The 18,463-nt window shown below is 43.9% G+C and overlaps 1 protein-coding gene across 2 annotated transcripts in view; it reads left to right on the forward strand.

Annotated features, from left to right (window-relative positions):
* Positions 1-18,463, forward strand: part of PRKAR2A (protein kinase cAMP-dependent type II regulatory subunit alpha) — a 69,195-nt gene that overhangs the window by 9,819 nt on the left and 40,913 nt on the right. For both annotated transcript variants that reach the window (XM_066244369.1, XM_066244367.1), the window contains exons 2-4: positions 9,422-9,457; positions 13,868-13,920; positions 16,567-16,650. In XM_066244369.1, coding sequence (XP_066100466.1) covers positions 9,422-9,457; positions 13,868-13,920; positions 16,567-16,650 — 173 coding nt within the window. The remainder of the gene's footprint in view (positions 1-9,421; positions 9,458-13,867; positions 13,921-16,566; positions 16,651-18,463) is intronic.

An 18,463-nucleotide genomic window follows, 5' to 3' on the forward strand; every position in this document is an offset into this window, starting at 1 on the left:
ATCAACCAAGCTATCCTCAGTGCCCGGGGCTGATGCTCAAACCAATCAAGTCTCTGGCTGCAAGAGGGAAAGAGAGAGAGAGAAGGGGAAGGGGAAGAGGGAGGGGAAGAGAAGCAGATGGTTACTTCTCTGTGTGCCCTGACCAGGGATTGAAGCTGGGACGTCCGCACACTGGGCTGATGGTCTATCCACTGAGCACTGGCCAGGGTCTGATAGAGTTTCATAATTAAGTAATGGTGAAATTTCCCCCCCCCCAAATATGAAATAGGCATTATACCTAATCACAGCTTTGCTGTTCCTGAGTTTTCACATTTAGATGAGTCAGATCCTACCTTGACCACTTTCTAGGTGTGTGACTTGGAGGAAAATTCTTTTTGAGGACAATTCTCTGAGTCTCAGTCTCTTCAGACACAAAATGGGATGGTAGGTTTTTATGATGATTACAACATTGATGACTATGTTTGATGATGCATTTAAATTGGTTGGCATAGCCTGACCAAGCGGTGGCGCAGTGGATAGAGCGTCAGACTGGGATGCGAAGGATCCAGGTTCTAGACCCCAAGGTCACCAGCTTGAGTGCGGGTTCATCTGGTTTGCGCAAAAGCTCACCAGCTTGGACCCAAGGTTTCTGGCTCGAGCAAGGGGTTACTTCGTCTGCTGAAGGCCCACGGTCAAGGCACATACGAGAAAGCAATCGCAGAGGTCCCCAAACTTTTTACACAGGGGGCCAGTTCACTGTCCCTCAGACCATTGGAGGGCCACCACATTCAGTGCTCCTCTCACTGACCACCAGTGAAAGAGGTGCCCCTTCCGGAAGTGCGTTGGGGGCCGCATAAATGGCCTCAGGGGGCTGTAGTTTGGGGATGCCCGATTACTAAGGTGTTGCAATGCACAACGAAAAACTAATGATTGATGCTTCTCATCTCTCCATTCCTGTCTGTCTGTCTGTCCCTGTCTATTCCTCTCTCTGACTCTCTCTGTCTCTGTAAAAAAAAAAAAAAAAATTGGTTGGCATAGTATTAGCAACCTGTGTGAGACAAAAATTTGTTAAAAAGCATGTTTGAACAGTATACATTGGGTGAAGTAGCAGCTGTGAAAAAGTGTGAAACTGAGCTCCAATCTTTTGAAGATACGTAATTTTGAAAAAGTACAGAACAAAACTGATAACCATAACATTTTACAGCCACAGCACCTTTATATGATACATTGAATCATTGGAATCATTATATCCCCCCTCAGGTGGTTTGTGGTAAATGCTACTTCTTCCATTGAATTTGGGAGGATACTGAGGCTCATTGAGGTTAATTATGAAGCTAGAATGCAGAGCTATCTTTTGACTTCAAATCTTATGACTCACTTTTGCCTTGTTCCCCAAAGTCTTGTCAAATATTAAGAATGAATGACTTACATTGTAGAATGACAGACTAAAGGTTGGTGGTACAGCTTTTGTCATTTGAAAACTATGACAGATAATTCTTAAGCAAAAAATGTTATCAGTGTAGATCTTTCAGTATTCTTAGACTGATTTCTGTCAGAAAGAATGCCTTTGGTGTGGGTGAAGGTAGACATGCCTGCCTGTGTGACTGGCATGGGAAGGAATATGAAGAAGCCTGACCTGCCTCCTCACTCACCACTTTGCATAAAGGTAGAGGGCAGCTGAGATAGCAGAGTCTGTTAGGTGATGCCTCTGGGGCTGCAGTGTGTATTAATGTTTATGGACTAATTAGAATGGAAAATGACTCCCCCCCATTCTAAATTGCAACATTTATGTACTTGGAAGATTTATAATCTTTCAGTTTCTAAGTAGCTAGTGTTTTCAAAAAAAGCAAAAATCGGCCCTGGCCGGTTGGCTCAGCGGTAGAGCGTCGGCCTGGCGTGCGGAGGACCCGGGTTCGATTCCCGGCCAGGGCACATAGGAGAAGCGCCCATTTGCTTCTCCACCCCTCCGCCGCGCCTTCCTCTCTGTATCTCTCTTCCCCTCCCGCAGCCAAGGCTCCATTGGAGCAAAGATGGCCCGGGCGCTGGGCATGGCTCTGTGGCCTCTGCCTCAGGCGCTAGAGTGGCTCTGGTCGCAATATGGCGACGCCCAGGATGGGCAGAGCATCGCCCCCTGGGGGGCAGAGCACCGCCCCTGGTGGGCGTGCCGGGTGGATCCCGGTCGGGCGCATGCGGGAGTCTGTCTGACTGTCTCTCCCTGTTTCCAGCTTCAGAAAAATGAAAAAAAAAAAAAGAAAAAAAGCAAAAATCTTAAATGGAATATATATTATCAATTAAATATTTATAAAACACACAGCTTGGAATTAGAAAATAAAAATGGACTGTTTCCTACTGTGGACAGATGTACTTTAAATTGCTGGAGAACTCCCCCAATTTCAAGGCTGAATAGGCTCTAAACTACTCTCATTCTATATTACCAATTTATAGCAATGGTTCTTCACTCTGGTGCACGTCAAATTCATTTCATAGAACTTTAAGGAAATACTCTACAGATTAAACAAGGTATTGCAGAATGTTTAGAAATCAGCAAAAAAGGCCAGATTTAGTTTAAGATTTAAAATGTATCTTTCTTGCCTGACTGGGCGGTGGCGCAGTGGATAGAGCGTTGGACTGGGATGCAGAAGACCCAGGTTCGAGACCCCGAGGTTGCCAGCTTGAGGCATGGGCTCATCTGGTTTGAGAAAAAAAAAAAAAAAAAAAAAAAAAAGCTCACCAGCTTGAGCCCAAGGTAGCTGGCTCAAGCAAGGGGTTACTTGGTCTGCTGAAGGCCCATGGTCAAGGCACGTCTGAGAAAGCAATCAATGAACAATTAAGGTGTTGCAACGAAAAACTAATGATCGATGCTTCTCATATCTCACCGTTCCTGTCTGTCTGTCCCTGTCTATCCCTCTCTCTGACTCTCTCTCTCTCTCTCTCTGTAAAAAACAAAACAACAACAACAAAAAAAACAACAAAAAAAATGTATCTTTCTTAAACTGGAAACCAGAACCTGTTCATTTTTAGGGTGGATAGAAAGGATTATAAAGTAAGTTGACTACCGTACTCAGTAACCCTTTACTGTTGACATTTATTTATTTTTAAACTGGCAGAGAGAGACAGGAAGGGAAAGAGATGAGAAGCATCTTCTCATAGTTGTGACACTTTTTTTTATTTTTATTGATTTTTTAATTGATTTTTAGAGAGAGGGGAGAGAGAGAGAAGGGGGAGGAGCAGGAAGCATCAACTCCCATATGTGCCTTGACCAGGCAAGCCCAGGGTTTCGAACCGGCAACCTCAGTGTTCCAGGTCGACGCTTTATCCCACTGCACCACCACAGGTCAGGCCCAGTTGTGACACTTTTTAGTTCATTCATTGTTCCTCATACATGCCTTAAATGCGGGCTCCCGCCCAGCCAGTGACCCTTTGCTCAAGCCAGTGTTTTTTGGGCTCAAGCCAGCCATGGGGCTCAAGCTGGTGACCTCAGGGTCTCGCACCTGGATCCTCCGCATCCCAGTCCGACACTCTATCCACTTTGCCACCGCCTGGTCAGGCAATTGCTTCACTTTAGATCAGGGGTAGTCAACCTGGTCCCTACTGCCCACTAGTGGGCGTTCCAGCTTTCGTGGTGGGCAGTAGTGGAGCAACCAAAGTATAAATAAAAAGATAGATTTAAATATAGTAAGTTGTTTTATAAAGATTTATTCTGCCAAGCTTAGCGAAAATCCGATATAAAATCCTTGGTAAGTAATTATTATTATATGTTTTAACTTGATGTAACTCTGCTTTTTATAAATTTTATAAAGTAAAGTTACTTCCCTACTTTATAAATCACCATTACTGTGGAACTGGTGGGCGGTTAGAAAATGTTACTACTGGCCCTGGCCAGTTGGCTCAGCGGTAGAGCGTCGGCCTGGCGTGCGGGGGACCTGGGTTCGATTTCCGGCCAGGGCACATAGGGGAAGCGCCCATTTGCTTCTCCACCCCGCCCCCCTCCTTCCTATCTGTCTCTCTCTTCCCCTCCCGCAGCCAAGGCTCCATTGGAGCAAAGATGGCCTGAGCGCTGGGGATGGCTCCTTGGCCTCTGCCCCAGGTGCTAGAGTGGCTCTGGTCGCAGCAGAGCGACCCCCCAGAGGGGCAGAGCATCGTCCCCTGGTGGGCAGAGCCTCGACCCTGGTGGGCGTGCCGGGTGGATCCCGGTCGGGCGCATGCAGGATTCTGACTGTCTCTCCCTGTTTCCAGCTTCAGAAAAATACAAAAAAAAAAAAAAAGGAAAAGAAAATGTTACTACTATCAGAGATACAAAAGTGGGTGGTAGGTATAAAAAGATTTACCCCTGCTTTAGATGTTCGTTGATTGCTTGTCCTATGTGCCTTGACCGCTCAAGCACACGGTCTCAAGCCCAGGACCTCTCAGTATTTCAGGCTGATACTTTATCCACTGTGCCAATGCAGGTCGGGCCCAAACGTATAAAACTTTGTGGAGATTCTAGACAGTTTTGTCAATCCCGAGGAAGACTTGAGGCTTTCTTGCCCAAATCTCTACTTAAATGAACTTTTTTTTTTTTTTTTTTTTTTTTTACAGAGACAGAGAGAGAGTCAGAGAGAGGGATAGAAAGGAACGGAGAGATGAGAAGCATCAATCATTAGTTTTTCGTTGCGCATTGTGACACCTTAGTTCAGCAGTTCTCAACCTGTGGGTCGCAACCCCAGCGGGGTCGCCTAAAGCCATCGGAAAATACATAATGCATATCAGGTATTTACATTCCGAATCATCACTGTAGCAAAATTACAGTTATGAAGTAGCCACCAAAATTATTTTTTGGTTTGGGGTCACCGCAACATGAGGAACTGTATTGCGGGGTCACAGCATTAGAAAGGTTGAGAACCACTTCCTTAGTTGTTCATTGATTGCTTTCTCATATGTGCCTGGACCGTGGGCCTTCAGCAAACCGAGTAACCCCTTGCTTGAGCCAGCAACCTTGGGTCCAAGCTTTTGCTCAAACCAGATGAGCCCGCGCTCAAGCTGGCGACCTTGGGCTCTTGAACCTGGGTCCTTGGCATCCCAGTCCGACACTCTATCTACTGCGCCGCCGCCTGGTCAGGCTCAGAGCTAATTTTTTAAAATAATTTTTATTTCTTCATTTTAGAGAAGAGAGAGAAAGAGAGAAGGGGGGAGGAATAGGAAGCATCAACTCCGATATATGCCTTTACCAAGCAAGCCCAGGGTTTTGAACCAGCGACCTCAGCGTTCCAGGTCAATGCTTTATCTCACTGTGCCACCACATGTCAGGACAGAGCTAATTTTTCAAAAGTTTAGTGTTTTTTTTTTTTGTTTTTTTTTTTGTATTTTTCCGAAGCTGGAAACGGGAAGGCAGTCAGACAGACTCCTGCATGTGCTAATTTTCAAAAGTTTAGTGGTTTTTTTTTTTTGTTTTTTTTTTGTATTTTTCCGAAGCTGGAAACGGGAAGGCAGTCAGACAGACTCCTGCATGTGCCCGGCTGGGATCCACCCAGCATGCCCACCAGGGGGCGATGCTCTGCCCATCTTGGGGCGTCGCTCTGCTGCAATCAGAACCATTCTAGCCTGACCTGTGGTGGCGCAGTGGATAAAGCGTCGACCTGGAAATGCTGAGGTCACCGGTTCAAAACCCTGGGCTTGCCTGGTCAAGGCACATATGGGAGTTGATGCTTCCTGCTCCTCCCCCTTCTCTTTCTCTCTCCTTTCTAAAATGAATAAAAATTAAAAAAAAAAAAAAAAAGAACCATTCTAGCGCCTGAGGCAGAGACCACAGAGCCATCCTCAGCTGCGGGAAACTTTGCTCCAGTGGAGCCTTGGCTGTGGGAGGGGAAGAGAGAGACGGAGAGGGGGGAGGGGTGGAGAAGCAGATAGACGCCTTTCCTGTGTGCCCTGGCCGGGAATCGAACCCGATACTCCTGCACGCCAGGCCGACGCTCTACCACTGAGCCAACCGGCCAGGGCTAAAAGTTTAGTTTTTATTTATTAATTTTTATAGACAGAGGGAAGTGGGGGAGAAGCAGGAAGCATCAACTCGCATATGTGCCTTGACCAGGCAAGCCCAGGGTTTTGAACTGGCGACCTCAGTGTTCTGCATCAATGCTTTATCCACTGCACCACCACAGGTCAGGCTTAAAAGTTTAACTAGGACATAAAGGTTTAAAGTAGTAAAACCTTTTTCTGCTTTTAGTTGCCTGTGACCTGAAATGAATAAGAATGTGGTAAATTTTTTTCCTATTAAGATATCTCAGAATCTACTGAGTCTTTACCTTATTATATTATGGGATGTGTTTACTTATTGTTTGTCACAATTATAAACTGCACGAGGACTGATTGTTTTGCTGTCTATTCTAATCCCATTGTCTAGCATATATAGGTGCTTAATAAACATTGAATGAGAGAGTTACTATGTATTTTTTCTGCTTTTCTCTTTATTCTGTTTTATTTCCTCTCCATTTTCCTTGTATTTAGTATTGACATGAGTTATTACTAAGGGCTTTACATTTTTTTTTTTTTAGAGAGAGAGGAAAGAAAGAAAGAGAAACATTGATTCATTGGTTGTAAGAGCAGGGTGTGTCTCTCAAAAGGTGGTCGTGGTGATCAGATGGCATATATGTATTATAACCCATGGAGAAGTTCTATACAGCAGGCATGCAGTCCAACAATGTGTGCCAGTGTCCCTGGCCTCTGGCTTCCTTTATTTCTGTTCTTGTCAGCATTCTTCTCTTGTGCTTCAGCTGCGCATTCGCTTCTTCCTCCACTTGGCTCTCATGGTGCAGAGGTTGCTAAGAAGATGGTGCCAAGGCCAAGAGCTGCTGTCCTTCACTGCTTTGAAGGAAAATACTTGGTTCTCTCAGAGCCTGTAATGATATTTTGACTTCATCAGGCTGGTCAGATGAGGTCTCCCTGAACAGATGACCCTGAGGGAGGTAGACACCATCTTAATTCCAGAATTTGAAATGAGTTAATTAGGTAAAGTGGTGAAGAAGCCATTCTAGGAGAAGACCTTGAAGTAAGAGGGAACTTGATGAGAAAGCCAGTGTGATATAGCCAGAAACATGTCCAGAGTATTTTGGGATTGTCAGCGGGAAAACAAATTTGGAGGCTGTTGCAGTCATCCAGGCAAGAAATGATGGACTTCAGACTAGGATGACAGTGGAGATTGAGAGAGCTAGACTGATTCAAGATATAAAGTGGGAGGGAGAGCAGATGGAGTTGTTAGTGAAGTAGATGTGAGTAATGAAAGAAAGGAAGGAGTCGGATGATTCAGGTGTACCAGTGACATCTACCAGAGTTCTGTGTGAACTACCGTGGCCAGATGACTTTATAGATGCTTTGCAGTTCTGACATTTTATGATTTTGGAATGTATAACACCTTATTTATAGATTGAATGATATCCATATTGAATACTTTATCTTTGATAATTGTATGGATATAATTTTATTTTTTTGACATTTGTGAACATTGAGCCTGTCACTGAACAGTTTAGTGGAATCCGTTTGTTTTCCCTCTGTCCACAGCCATCCATCTCACCTAAGCTACTACCTTCCTCCACCAGCTGTAGTCGGAGTAATTTTTCTAAAATCCAGTCTGCAGTGGTTCCCTTTGCTCCACTTTCTTCATAGTGTAAGAAAAATGCTGTGTCCGCAGCTGATCTACTCACAGGGAATGTTTCTAAGTGGTTTCAGTTCAGTACCACCTTATTGGGGTGTCCAAGTCCCATACCCTCTTTCCAGTGGTCTTACAGCTAGCTGTCCAGGCCCGGGGAGAAGCAGAGAGCCTGCAGGTGGAGAATCAGCAGAGCAAGAAGACAGGTATTCTATACTGGAGGACTTTCCTGCTGTACCCTAGTACTGGGGTGGAGAGGTCTTTCCTCTTCTCACAATTGATAATTCCTCTCCCATTAAATCTTAGTTGCTATTCTCTAGACTTCTTTTTTGTTTGTTTTGCAATTGCATCCGAGGGAATCTTTATCAAGTACTTTAATTTTTGTTTCTGCTCTCCTCCCCCAGATGGAGAAAGAAAAGACATAAATAACCAGTTTATTGCTTCTGAATATTTCTCTGTCACAGGATGGTTTCCAAAATGCTTTTCCTGTGTTGCTCTGACCGGGAATCAAACTCTGGACGTCCATACACTAGGCCAACACTCTATCCACTGAGCCACCCTCCAGGGCCACATTATAGTTTTTAATTTCAGTGGCTGTTTTTATTCCCTAGAAGTTCAAGGTTTTATGGTTTTAATTTTCCTCAAGTCTCTATGGTTGTTTTTGGTTGTATCTTTTCTTCTTTATGCTTTTGACTCCATTTATGTCTTTATTTTAAGCATACTGTTTTATTTTATAATAGTTCTATAATCTTCATGTATAACCATGTGTTTGAGGTATCCTTTGATAGCACCATGCTAAATTGTTTCACTATGTCTTTTATAATTTTAGGTTGTGTACTAATGTTTAGTGGGCTTTAATTATGGAAATCTATTAGGTCTGGGTTGAGGGCTTAAGGTGGTGTTCATTTCATCTGTCTACCTGAGTGACAGGCACTTATGTTTCAAATGATCCAAGGAACTTCTCTCATACCCATCAAGCTAGAATGCAGGCTCCATGAAATCAGGGGTTTTTTGGATCACTGCTATTCCCTTAATTGTCTGCTATAGAGCATGGCACATACCAGGTACACCACTACATATATTTATCATCTTTCTTTGGTGGTGGGTGGATTACTTATTTTTTTTAAAGATTTTATTTATTGATTTTACAGAGAGAGGAAGTGGGGGTGGGAGAAGTACCAACTCATAGTTGCTTCACTTTAGTTGTTCACAGATTGCTTGTTGAAAATGCCTTGACCTGGCAAGCCCAGGGTTTCAAACCGGTCCAGGGGTTCGAACCTCAGCATTTCCAGGTGAATGCTTTAGCAGTGTGCCACCACAGGCCAGGCTAATTTTTTTTTTTTTTTGTATTTCTGAAGCTGGAAACGGGGAGAGACAGTCAGACAGACTCCCGCATGCGCCCAACCGGGATCCACCTGGCACGCCCACCAGGGGCCACGCCCTGCCCCTCCGGGGCGTCGCTCTGCTGCGACCAGAGCCACTCTAGCGCCTGGGGCAGAGGCCAAGGAGCCATCCCCAGCACCCGGGCCATCCTTGCTCCAATGGAGCTTTGGCTGCGGGAGGGGAAGAGAGAGACAGAGAGGAAGGAGGGGGTGGGGGTGGAGAAGCAAATGGGCGCTTCTCCTATGTGCCCTGGCCGGGAATCGAACCCGGGTCCCCCGCACGCCAGGCCGACGCTCTACCGCTGAGCCAACCGGCCAGGGCCTAATTTTTTTTTTAATGAGCAAGCAGGGAGGAAGATAAGCATCAACTCATAGTTGCAGCATCCAAGTTAGTCATTGATTACTGATGACTAAATGTTGTTTCTTCTTTCTTTTGCAGTTCCAATTCCTACTAGATATGATCGGCGAGTATCAGGTATGTGTTCTCTGTCAAAACATACTGCTAAATTTTAAAGGTGAAAATTTATTTATTTATTTATTTTTTAACAGAGGCAGAGATAGACAGGGACAGACAGACAGGAACGGAGAGAGAGATGAGAAGCATCAATCATTAGTTTTTCGTTGCGCGTTGCGACTTCTTAGTTGTTCATTGATTGCTTTCTCATATATGCCTTGACCGTGGGCCTTCAGCAGACCGAGTAACCCCTTGCTGGAGCCAGCGACCTTGGGTCCAAGCTGGTGAGCTTTACTCAAGCCAGATGAGCCCGCGCTCAAGCTGGCGACCGCGGAGTCTCGAACCTGGGTCCTTCCGCATCCCAGTCCGACGCTCTATCCACTGCACCACCACCTGGTCAGGCCATACTGCTAAATTTTAAAAAATTTATATTTTTCATAAAAAGTTAACAGCATTCAGACATAAAAAGTATCTGATTTCTTCATTCTGTTTCATTTTAAGTTCTGAATATATATGTGTATGTATTTTTATATTGCTATAATTAGTTGTATCAGTATTTTCTATGTTCATAATTATGGCTTCTGAAAACTACTTTTATTGTTACTATTTCTGGTTTTCTAGATTATGCTGCCGTTAACTTCTTGCATACATTTTCAAGCCACTTCCATTATTTCCTTAGTTATAGTGTGGGGAGTGGCATTCCCGGTCAGAGACTGAGCATTGCATTAGCTTGTTCTGTGGACTGCTTACTACAGACAGTCTCCAGAACAGGCTGCAGGGAGAGGTGCTCTGCCAAGGCCTGTTTTCCAGAACCATCTCACTAATGTGTACAGTGCCTACCCCTTTAGTTTAGATGTAAGATAGTATCTCAGATTGTTTTATTTGGCATTTCTTTGATTATTAACAAAAATGAATCTTTTCTAAACATGGGAAATCAGTACTTATTTTATTTTTTAAAAAAGGTTTTGTTTATTTAAAAAATTAAAGATTTTACCTACTGATTTTACAGAGAAACAAGGAGGGGAGGGATGAGAAGTAGTTGCTTCACTTTAGCTGTTCATTGGTTGCTTGTTGTATGTGCCTTGACCTGGCAAACCCAGGGTTTCGAACTAGCGACCTCAGCATTCCAGGTCAGAGCTCTATCCACTGTGCCACCATAGGCCATGCTATATTTATTTTCTTATATGGAACTAGTTTGGTAATACTTTATCCTTTTATCTTTTATATATATATATATATATATATATATATATATATATAAATTTTTTTTTTTTTTTTTTTTACAGAGACAGAGAGAGAGTCAGATAGAGGGATAGACAGGGACAGACAGACAGGAACAGAGCGATGAGAAGCATCAATCATCAATTTTTCGTTGAGACACCTTAGTTGTTCATTGATTACTATCTCATATGTGCCTTGACCGTGGGCCTTCAGCAGACTGAGTAACCCTTGCTCGAGCCAGCGACCTTGGGTCCAAGCTGGTGAGCTTTTGCTCAAACCAGATGAGCCCGCGCTCAAGCTGGCAACCTCGGGGTCTCGAGCCTGGGTCTTCCGCATCCCAGTCCGACGCTCTATCCACTGCGCCACTGCCTGGTCAGGCTATCCTTTTATCTATTAAGGTCTAGATTATTTTTAAGTATGAGTAAATTTCTGTCATGATTAACCTTTTGAAATTTTAAAAAGTTGTATTGATTTTAGAGAGAGAGAATCATTGATTTGTTGTTCCACTTATTTATGTATTCATTGGTTGATTCTCGTATGTACCCTCTTTGGGGATCAATTCTGCAACTTTGGTATATGGGAACAATGCTCTAACCAACAGAGCCAACTGGCCAGGTCACCTTTTGAAATTTTTATTTATTTATTTTGTTCTTATTAAAGATTTTATTACTGCTTTTATACAGGGGGGAGATGAGACGGGGAGGGGTGGGGAGCATCAACGTGTAGTAGTTGCTTCTTACACGTGCCTTGACCGGGCAAGCCTTTGGTTCTGAACTGGCGACCTCAGCATTCCAGGTTGACACTTGATTCACTGTGCCACCACAGGTCAGGCTTTGGAAATTTTTTTTTTTTTTTAAAGACTTTATTCAGGCCCTGGCCGGTTGGCTCAGCGGTAGAGCGTCGGCCTGGTGTGCGGGGGACCCGGGTTCGATTCCCGGCCAGGGCACATAGGAGAAGCGCCCATTTGCTTCTCCACCCCTCCCCCTCTCCTTCCTCTCTGTCTCTCTCTTCCCCTCCCGCAGCTGAGGCTCCATTGGAGCAAAGATGGTCCGGGCGCTGGGGATGGCTCCTTGGCCTCTGCCCCAGGCGCTGGAGTGGCTCTGGTCACAGCAGAGCGATGCCCCGGAGGGACAGAGCATCGCCCCCTAGTGGGCAGAGCTTCGCCCCTGGTGGGCGTGCGGGGTGGATCCCGGTCGGGCGCATACGGTAGTCTGTCTGACTGTCTCTCCCCGTTTCCAGCTTCAGGAAAAAAAAAAAAAAAGACTATTCATTTTATTTATTTATTTAGTGACAGAGAGACAGAGACAGCAAAGGAGAGAGATGAGAAGCATCAGTTCTTTTCTTCTTCCCTTTTTTTAAAGTATTTATTTATTTATTTATTTTTCAGAGACAGAGAGAGAGTCAGAAAGAGGGGTAGATAGGGACAGACAGATAGGACCGGAGAGATGAGAAGCACCAATTATTAGTTTTTTGTTTGCGCATTGCGACAACTTAGTTATTCATTGATTGCTTTCTCATATGTGCCTTGACCGCGGGCCTTCAGCAGACTGTGTAACCCCTTGCTCGAGCCAGCGACCTTGGGTCCAAGCTGGTGGGCTTTTGCTCAAACCAGATGAGCCTGCGCTCAAGCTGGCAACCTCGAGGTCTCGAACCTGGGTCCTTCCGCTTCCCAGTCGGACACTCTATATACTGCGCCACCACCCCATCAATCGAAGCATCAGTTCTTTGTTGTAGCACGTTAGTTGTTCATTGATTGCTTTCTCATATGTGCCTTGACCAGGGGTCTACAGCAGACCAAGTGACCTCACAAGCTCAAGCTTGTGACCTGCGGTTCAAGTTGGTGAGCTGTGCTTAAACCAGATAAGCCTGTGCTCAAGCTGGCGGCCTCGGGGTTTCAACCTGGGTCCTCAGTGCCAGTCCGACACTCTGTCCACTGCGCCACTGCCTGGTCAGGCTTTCAGTGAATATTTTTTGAATCTTTGAATTATGACAGACAAATCTTTTAAGCCATTCATGTACATCAGGGGTCCCCAAACTTTTTACACAGTAAACTAGTCCCCAAACTAGTTTACTGTCCCTCGGACCGTTGGAGGGCCGGACTATAAAAAAAACTATGAACAAATCCCTATGCACACCGCGCATATCTTATTTTAAAGTAAAAAAAAAAACGGGAACAAATACAATATTTAAAATAAAGAACAAGTAAATTTAAATCAACAAACTGACCAGTATTTCGATGGGAACTAAAAATAAGACAGCCCCCGTCTTTTGGGGGTAAAATTAATTTAAGACAGGGTCTTATAATAGGGGAAATATGATGTGTAGTAATGTGGGGGAGACTTTTGGGCAAAGGGAGGTTATAGGGGCCATTATGTTGTTGTACATTTGGGGGAGTATGGGGGCCATTGTACCGTGTAGTAATAGTTATAGTGCTTTGCCTTTCTTCCTGCTTCTGCTGTTATTCCACACTGCTTCCGGTGATGTGGGGGGCCATAGCCGCAGACCGGATGTGCGTCATATGACGCGCTTCTGGAGCCATGACGCATGCCTCCCGCGTCACCAGAAGTATTGAATAGTACTGTACGTGAGTGATGCCTGACCACCAATGAAAGAGGTAACCCTTCTGGAAGTGCTGCGGCTGTATAAATGGCCTCAGGGGGCCACATGTGGCCTGCAGGCCATATTTTGGGGACCTCTGATGTACATAATGATGGTGAGTTATTCTAATTGATTTTGTTCATAATTAGTCCATATCTGTTAATATTGCTTATGTTGTACTTTGTGGTTTTCCATTCCTCCTTTATAACTCAGCAGAGACAGCACCTCCTTGCTTGACCTTGCCACTACTGTAGGATTTAGTAGATGATATACAGGGTGAGGCAGAAGTAGGTATACAGTTGTGTGTACACGTGAAATAGAGTTTATTTTTGTATTATTTTCCATACGAACACCTATAAGCCTACTTTTGCCCCACCCTATTTTATCATCTCTTTTCTATTCTGAACTACCAATTCCTAAAGAGCTGGCTTTTCAGCACCAAACAGAATGCCTGGCATTAGTGGGTTCTTAATATATTTGTTAATTGAAAGAAGGGATTTAAAAAATTACAGCTTTAGCAAACCATGAATAAAAGGAAATTGTGTTCACTTCCTATTTTTCTTGTTTCTGTTTTATTCATTTTTCTCTTTATTTTTTTCTCTCCAAATTTAGTTTGTGCTGAGACGTTTAATCCTGATGAGGAAGAGGAAGATACTGATCCAAGGGTAAGAATGGCAGCAAAAGGTACTAGGTAGAATTGTTTTATTTCCTACTCACTCCCCTAACTCTTCTCTCCATCAAATCTAATTTTACTGATAATTAAAATTAAAATCTCAACAAGGTGCCTTTTTGGGTTTTTTTTAGATTTTTATTTAATCATTTTTAGAAAGAGGAGAGAGAGCAAGAGAGAGAGACAGCCTGACCAGATGGTTGCGCAGTGGATAGAGCATTGGACTGGGATGTGGAGGACCCAGGTTCAAGACCCCAAGGTCGCCAGCTTGAGTGCGGGCTCATCTGGTTTGAGCAAAGCTCACCAGATGACCCAAGGTCGCTGGCTCGAGCAAGGGGTTACTCGGTCTTCTGTACCCCACGGTCAAGGCACATATGAGAAAGCAATCATTGAACAACTAAGGTTCCGCAATGAAGAATTGATGCTTCTCATCTCTCTTCCTTCCTGTCCGTCTGTCCCTATCTGTCCCTCTCTCTGACCAGTTGATGGCACAGTGGATAGAGCATCAGACTGGGATGCGGAAGGACTGAGGTTTGTGACCCCGAGGTCTCCAGCTTGAGCACGGGCTCATCTGGCTTGAACAAAAAGCTCACCAGCTTGTGTTCAGGGTCGCTGGCTCGAGCAACAGGTTACTCGGTGCTGTAGCCCCCCAGTTAAGGCACATATGAGAAAGCAATCAGTGAACAACTAAAGTGTCGCAACGAGAAACTGATGATTGATGCTTCTCATCTCTCTCCGTTCCTGTCTGCCTGTCCCTATCTATCCCTCTCTCTGACTCTCTCTCTGTTCCTGTAAAAATAAATTAATTCAAAAAACAACAAAAAATGATATACTGAAAGGTAGTTTATTATTTCATGGATTTAATACTTAAATAGAACAATAAAAGAGGTACACCAAACTAGATTGTTAGGAGTTTTAAAATATTAATGAAAAAATATTAATAATACCTGACAAAATAAAACTGTTATTTAAGATATTTCCAATCCTGGAGGGAAGGGGACAAGGCATTGGGGGGAGGGGCATAGGGGGGACTGAGGAGGATTAAAGGGGTGGGGGGATATATTCGGTGGGACACTTGAATTTGTGTAAATGCAAATTAAAATCATTTTAAAAAATGTACTAAAATGGCCTAACCTGTGGTGGCGCAGTGGATAAAGCGTCGACCTGGAATGCTGAGGTCACCGGTTCAAAACCCTGGCCTTGCCTGGTCGGGGCACATATGGGAGTTGAAGCGTCCTGCTCCTCCCCCCCTTCTCTCTCTCTCTCTCTCTCTCTCTCTCTCTCTCTCTCTCTCTCCCCCCTCTAAAATAAATAAATAAATAAATAAATAAATAAAAATAATTAAAAATGTACTAAAATGGAAAACATTTTTTTAAAGAAAAAAAAAGATTTCCATATTGCCTTTTTTTTGTGACAGAGAGAGGGACAAATAGGGACAGACTTAAGAAGGACCTCAGTGGACTTCTCAATTGTAACAGCAATACTAGCAATACTTATTTTTTAGTTCAAAAAGTATTTATTAACTTTAATAATAGTAATAGTTTGGAGCACCTACTAAATGTCAGGTATTGTTTTAAACACTGCATTTATTAACTTATTTAATCTTTATAATTAATTTTTGGATACCACCACTACTATTAATTATTATTATTTCTTGATGTTTGAACTCTAGCTTGTATACCCACTGCTTACTTTCCATCTTTGCTTAGCTTTCAAAACTAAACATGAATTCCTGATTATCTATTTTTATTTATTTATTTTTTTGTGACAGAGACAGAGAGAGTCAGAGAGACGGACAGATAGGGACAGACAGACAGGAAGGGAGAGAGATGAGAAACATCAATTCTTCATTGCGGTTCCTTAGTTGTTCATTGATTGATTTCTCATCTGTGCCTTGACTGAGGGGCTACAGCAGACCGAGTGACTCCTTGCTCAAGCCAGGAGCTATTGATTGCGGCACCCTAGCTATTCATTGATTGCTTTCTCATGTGTGCCTTGACCAGGGGCTCCTGCATAGCAAGTGACCCCTTCTCTAAGCCAACGACCTTGAGTTTCAAACCAGCAACCTTTGGACTCAAGCCCAGCAACCTTTGGGCTTAAACCAGCGACCATGATAATAAAGCAATCAGTGAACAACTAAGATGCTGCAGTGAAGAATTGATGCTTCTCATCTCTCTCCCTTCCAGCCTGTCTGTCCCTGTCTGTCGTACCCCAACCCCCACCTGTAAAAAAAACAATTTTGTATTAATTGCATCTAGGAGCAGATGTTTTTGTCTATGTGTTCATTACTGTGTCCCCAGAGGTAGGACAGTGCGTGGCATCTAGTAGATACCTAATATTTGTTGAATGAACAAGTTTATGTATAACCTCTGCTTTACAAATGAGGACTCTGAGGCTCCCGGTGGTGCTGACTTGCCGGCAGCCACACAGCCGGTGGTGGCTCCAGGGCGGGTGCTCTTCACCCTCCTCATGTTATTCTTCACAATCAAGGCACTGCTCCAGATTTCTATGGAATTAAGATTACAGTAAACACGCTCTTAATTTTTCCCATTTTTTAGAAGAGAGAAATATACCAATTTGTAAGTAAAGTAATATCTTTAAATGGAATTTAAATTTTTCTTGGTTTTATTTGTATTGGCAGGTGATTCATCCTAAAACCGATGAACAGAGATGCAGACTTCAGGACGCTTGCAAAGATATTCTTCTTTTCAAAAATCTTGATCAGGTAACATTGATTTTAAAAGTATTTTTGTCTGTTTGCTTTTTTCCTGTTTGTCATTTAAACAGTTTTTAGTATCCTAGCCACATTCATATGAGACATAAAACTTTAGATTTACCTTAGGACCTGTCTGGTTAGTTTAGTTGGTTAGAGTATCATTTTGATATGCCAGGATTGTGGGTTCAATCCCTGGTCAGGGCACATACAAGAATCAACCAATGAGCCTGACCTATGGTGGCGCAGTGGATAAAGCGTCGACCTGGAAATGCTGAGGTCGCTGGTTCAAAACCTTGGGCTTGCCTGGTCAAGGCACATATGGGAGTTGATGCTTCCAGCTCCTCCCCCCTTCTCTCTCTCTGTCTCTCTCTCCTCTCTCTCCCTCTGTCTCTCTCCCTCTCTCTCTCCTCTCTAAAAATGAATAATAAAAAAAAAAGAATCAACCAATGAATGTATTAATCAGTTATACAATAAGTTGATATTTCCCTCTCTATCCCCCTCTTCATTTCTTTCTCTCTCCCCCTTTTTTTTCCTCTCTCTCTCTCTTTTTCACCCTCATCCTTCCTCTCCAAAATGAATTTCAAAAGCCCTGCATGGGAAGCTTGGTTGGTTAGAGCAGTGGTTGGCAAACTCATTAGTCAACAGAGCCAAATATCAACAGTACTAGGATTGAAATTTCTCTTGAGAGCCAGATTTTTTAAACTTAAACTATATAGGTAGGTACATTGTTATTAACTTAATTAGGGTACGCCTAAGCTGGCCTTTGCGCCCGCACTCAAGGGACTAAAGAGCCACATGTGGCTCACGAGACGCGGTTTGCCGACCACTGGGTTAGAGAGTCACCCCAATACATAGAGGTTGTTGGTTCAATCCTTGGTTAGGACACATAGAGAAACAGATCAAAGTTTCTATCTCTCTTACCCTTTCCCTCTAAAAATCAGTACCATAAATTAATTTAAAAATAAAATCAGTGAAAAAGGGAAAACACTTTCGAGTTTGCCATGCAGTTTGGTCATGCATAACGGAAGCGCTCAGGTTTGCATGACCTTGGTTTAGCTTAAAGGGTCTGGATTCATGCTGCGGAATAATTTCTGCAGAGATGTCAGCGTGGCATTCTCTTCATCAGTGCCAGTTTACTCCCTGGAAGTGTGTGACTGCTTCTCAGACCTTAGGTGTGGGGCACCTCTTGGGATTGCTTCTCCATGAAGACCTTGGCATGGGTGCACACAGAATGCTGTGTGTCTGCAGGGCCCCAGCATAGGGATCTCTGCGTGGGCTTGTGTTTCCTCCCTTGGTGGAAATAGAGAGCAGGGGCTACCTCCTGTAAACAAGGAATCTTCATTTCCTGTGTCTTCTCTGCTTTGAGGGCCATGCACTGAAGCCACAGGAATGGCTGAGGTACTGCGCCTACTGGGGAGCCCCCAATATGCAGAGACAGGAAGGATGGGATTAGAATTCTCGTAGTACCCAGCTCCTGCAAATGTTTTTTTTTTTTTTTTTTTTTTTGGAATTTGTTTGTTTTTTTACAGAGAGAGGGATAGATAGGGACAGACAGACAGGAACGGAGAGAGATGAGAAGCATCAATCATTAGTTTTTCATTGCAACACCTTAGTTCATTGATTGCTTTCTCATATGTGCCTTGACCGTGGGGCTACAGCAGACCGAGTAACCCCTTGCTCGAGCCAGCAACCTTGGGTCCAAGCTGGTGAGCTTTGCTCAAACCAGATGAACCTGCGCTCAAGCTGGTGACGTAGGGGTCTTGAACCTGAGTCCTCCACATCCCAGTTCGATGCTGTATCCACTGCGCCACCTCCTGGTCAA

Source organism: Saccopteryx bilineata, chromosome 10, assembly GCF_036850765.1.
Source record: "Saccopteryx bilineata isolate mSacBil1 chromosome 10, mSacBil1_pri_phased_curated, whole genome shotgun sequence".
In the NCBI taxonomy this organism is placed as follows: domain Eukaryota; kingdom Metazoa; phylum Chordata; class Mammalia; order Chiroptera; family Emballonuridae; genus Saccopteryx; species Saccopteryx bilineata.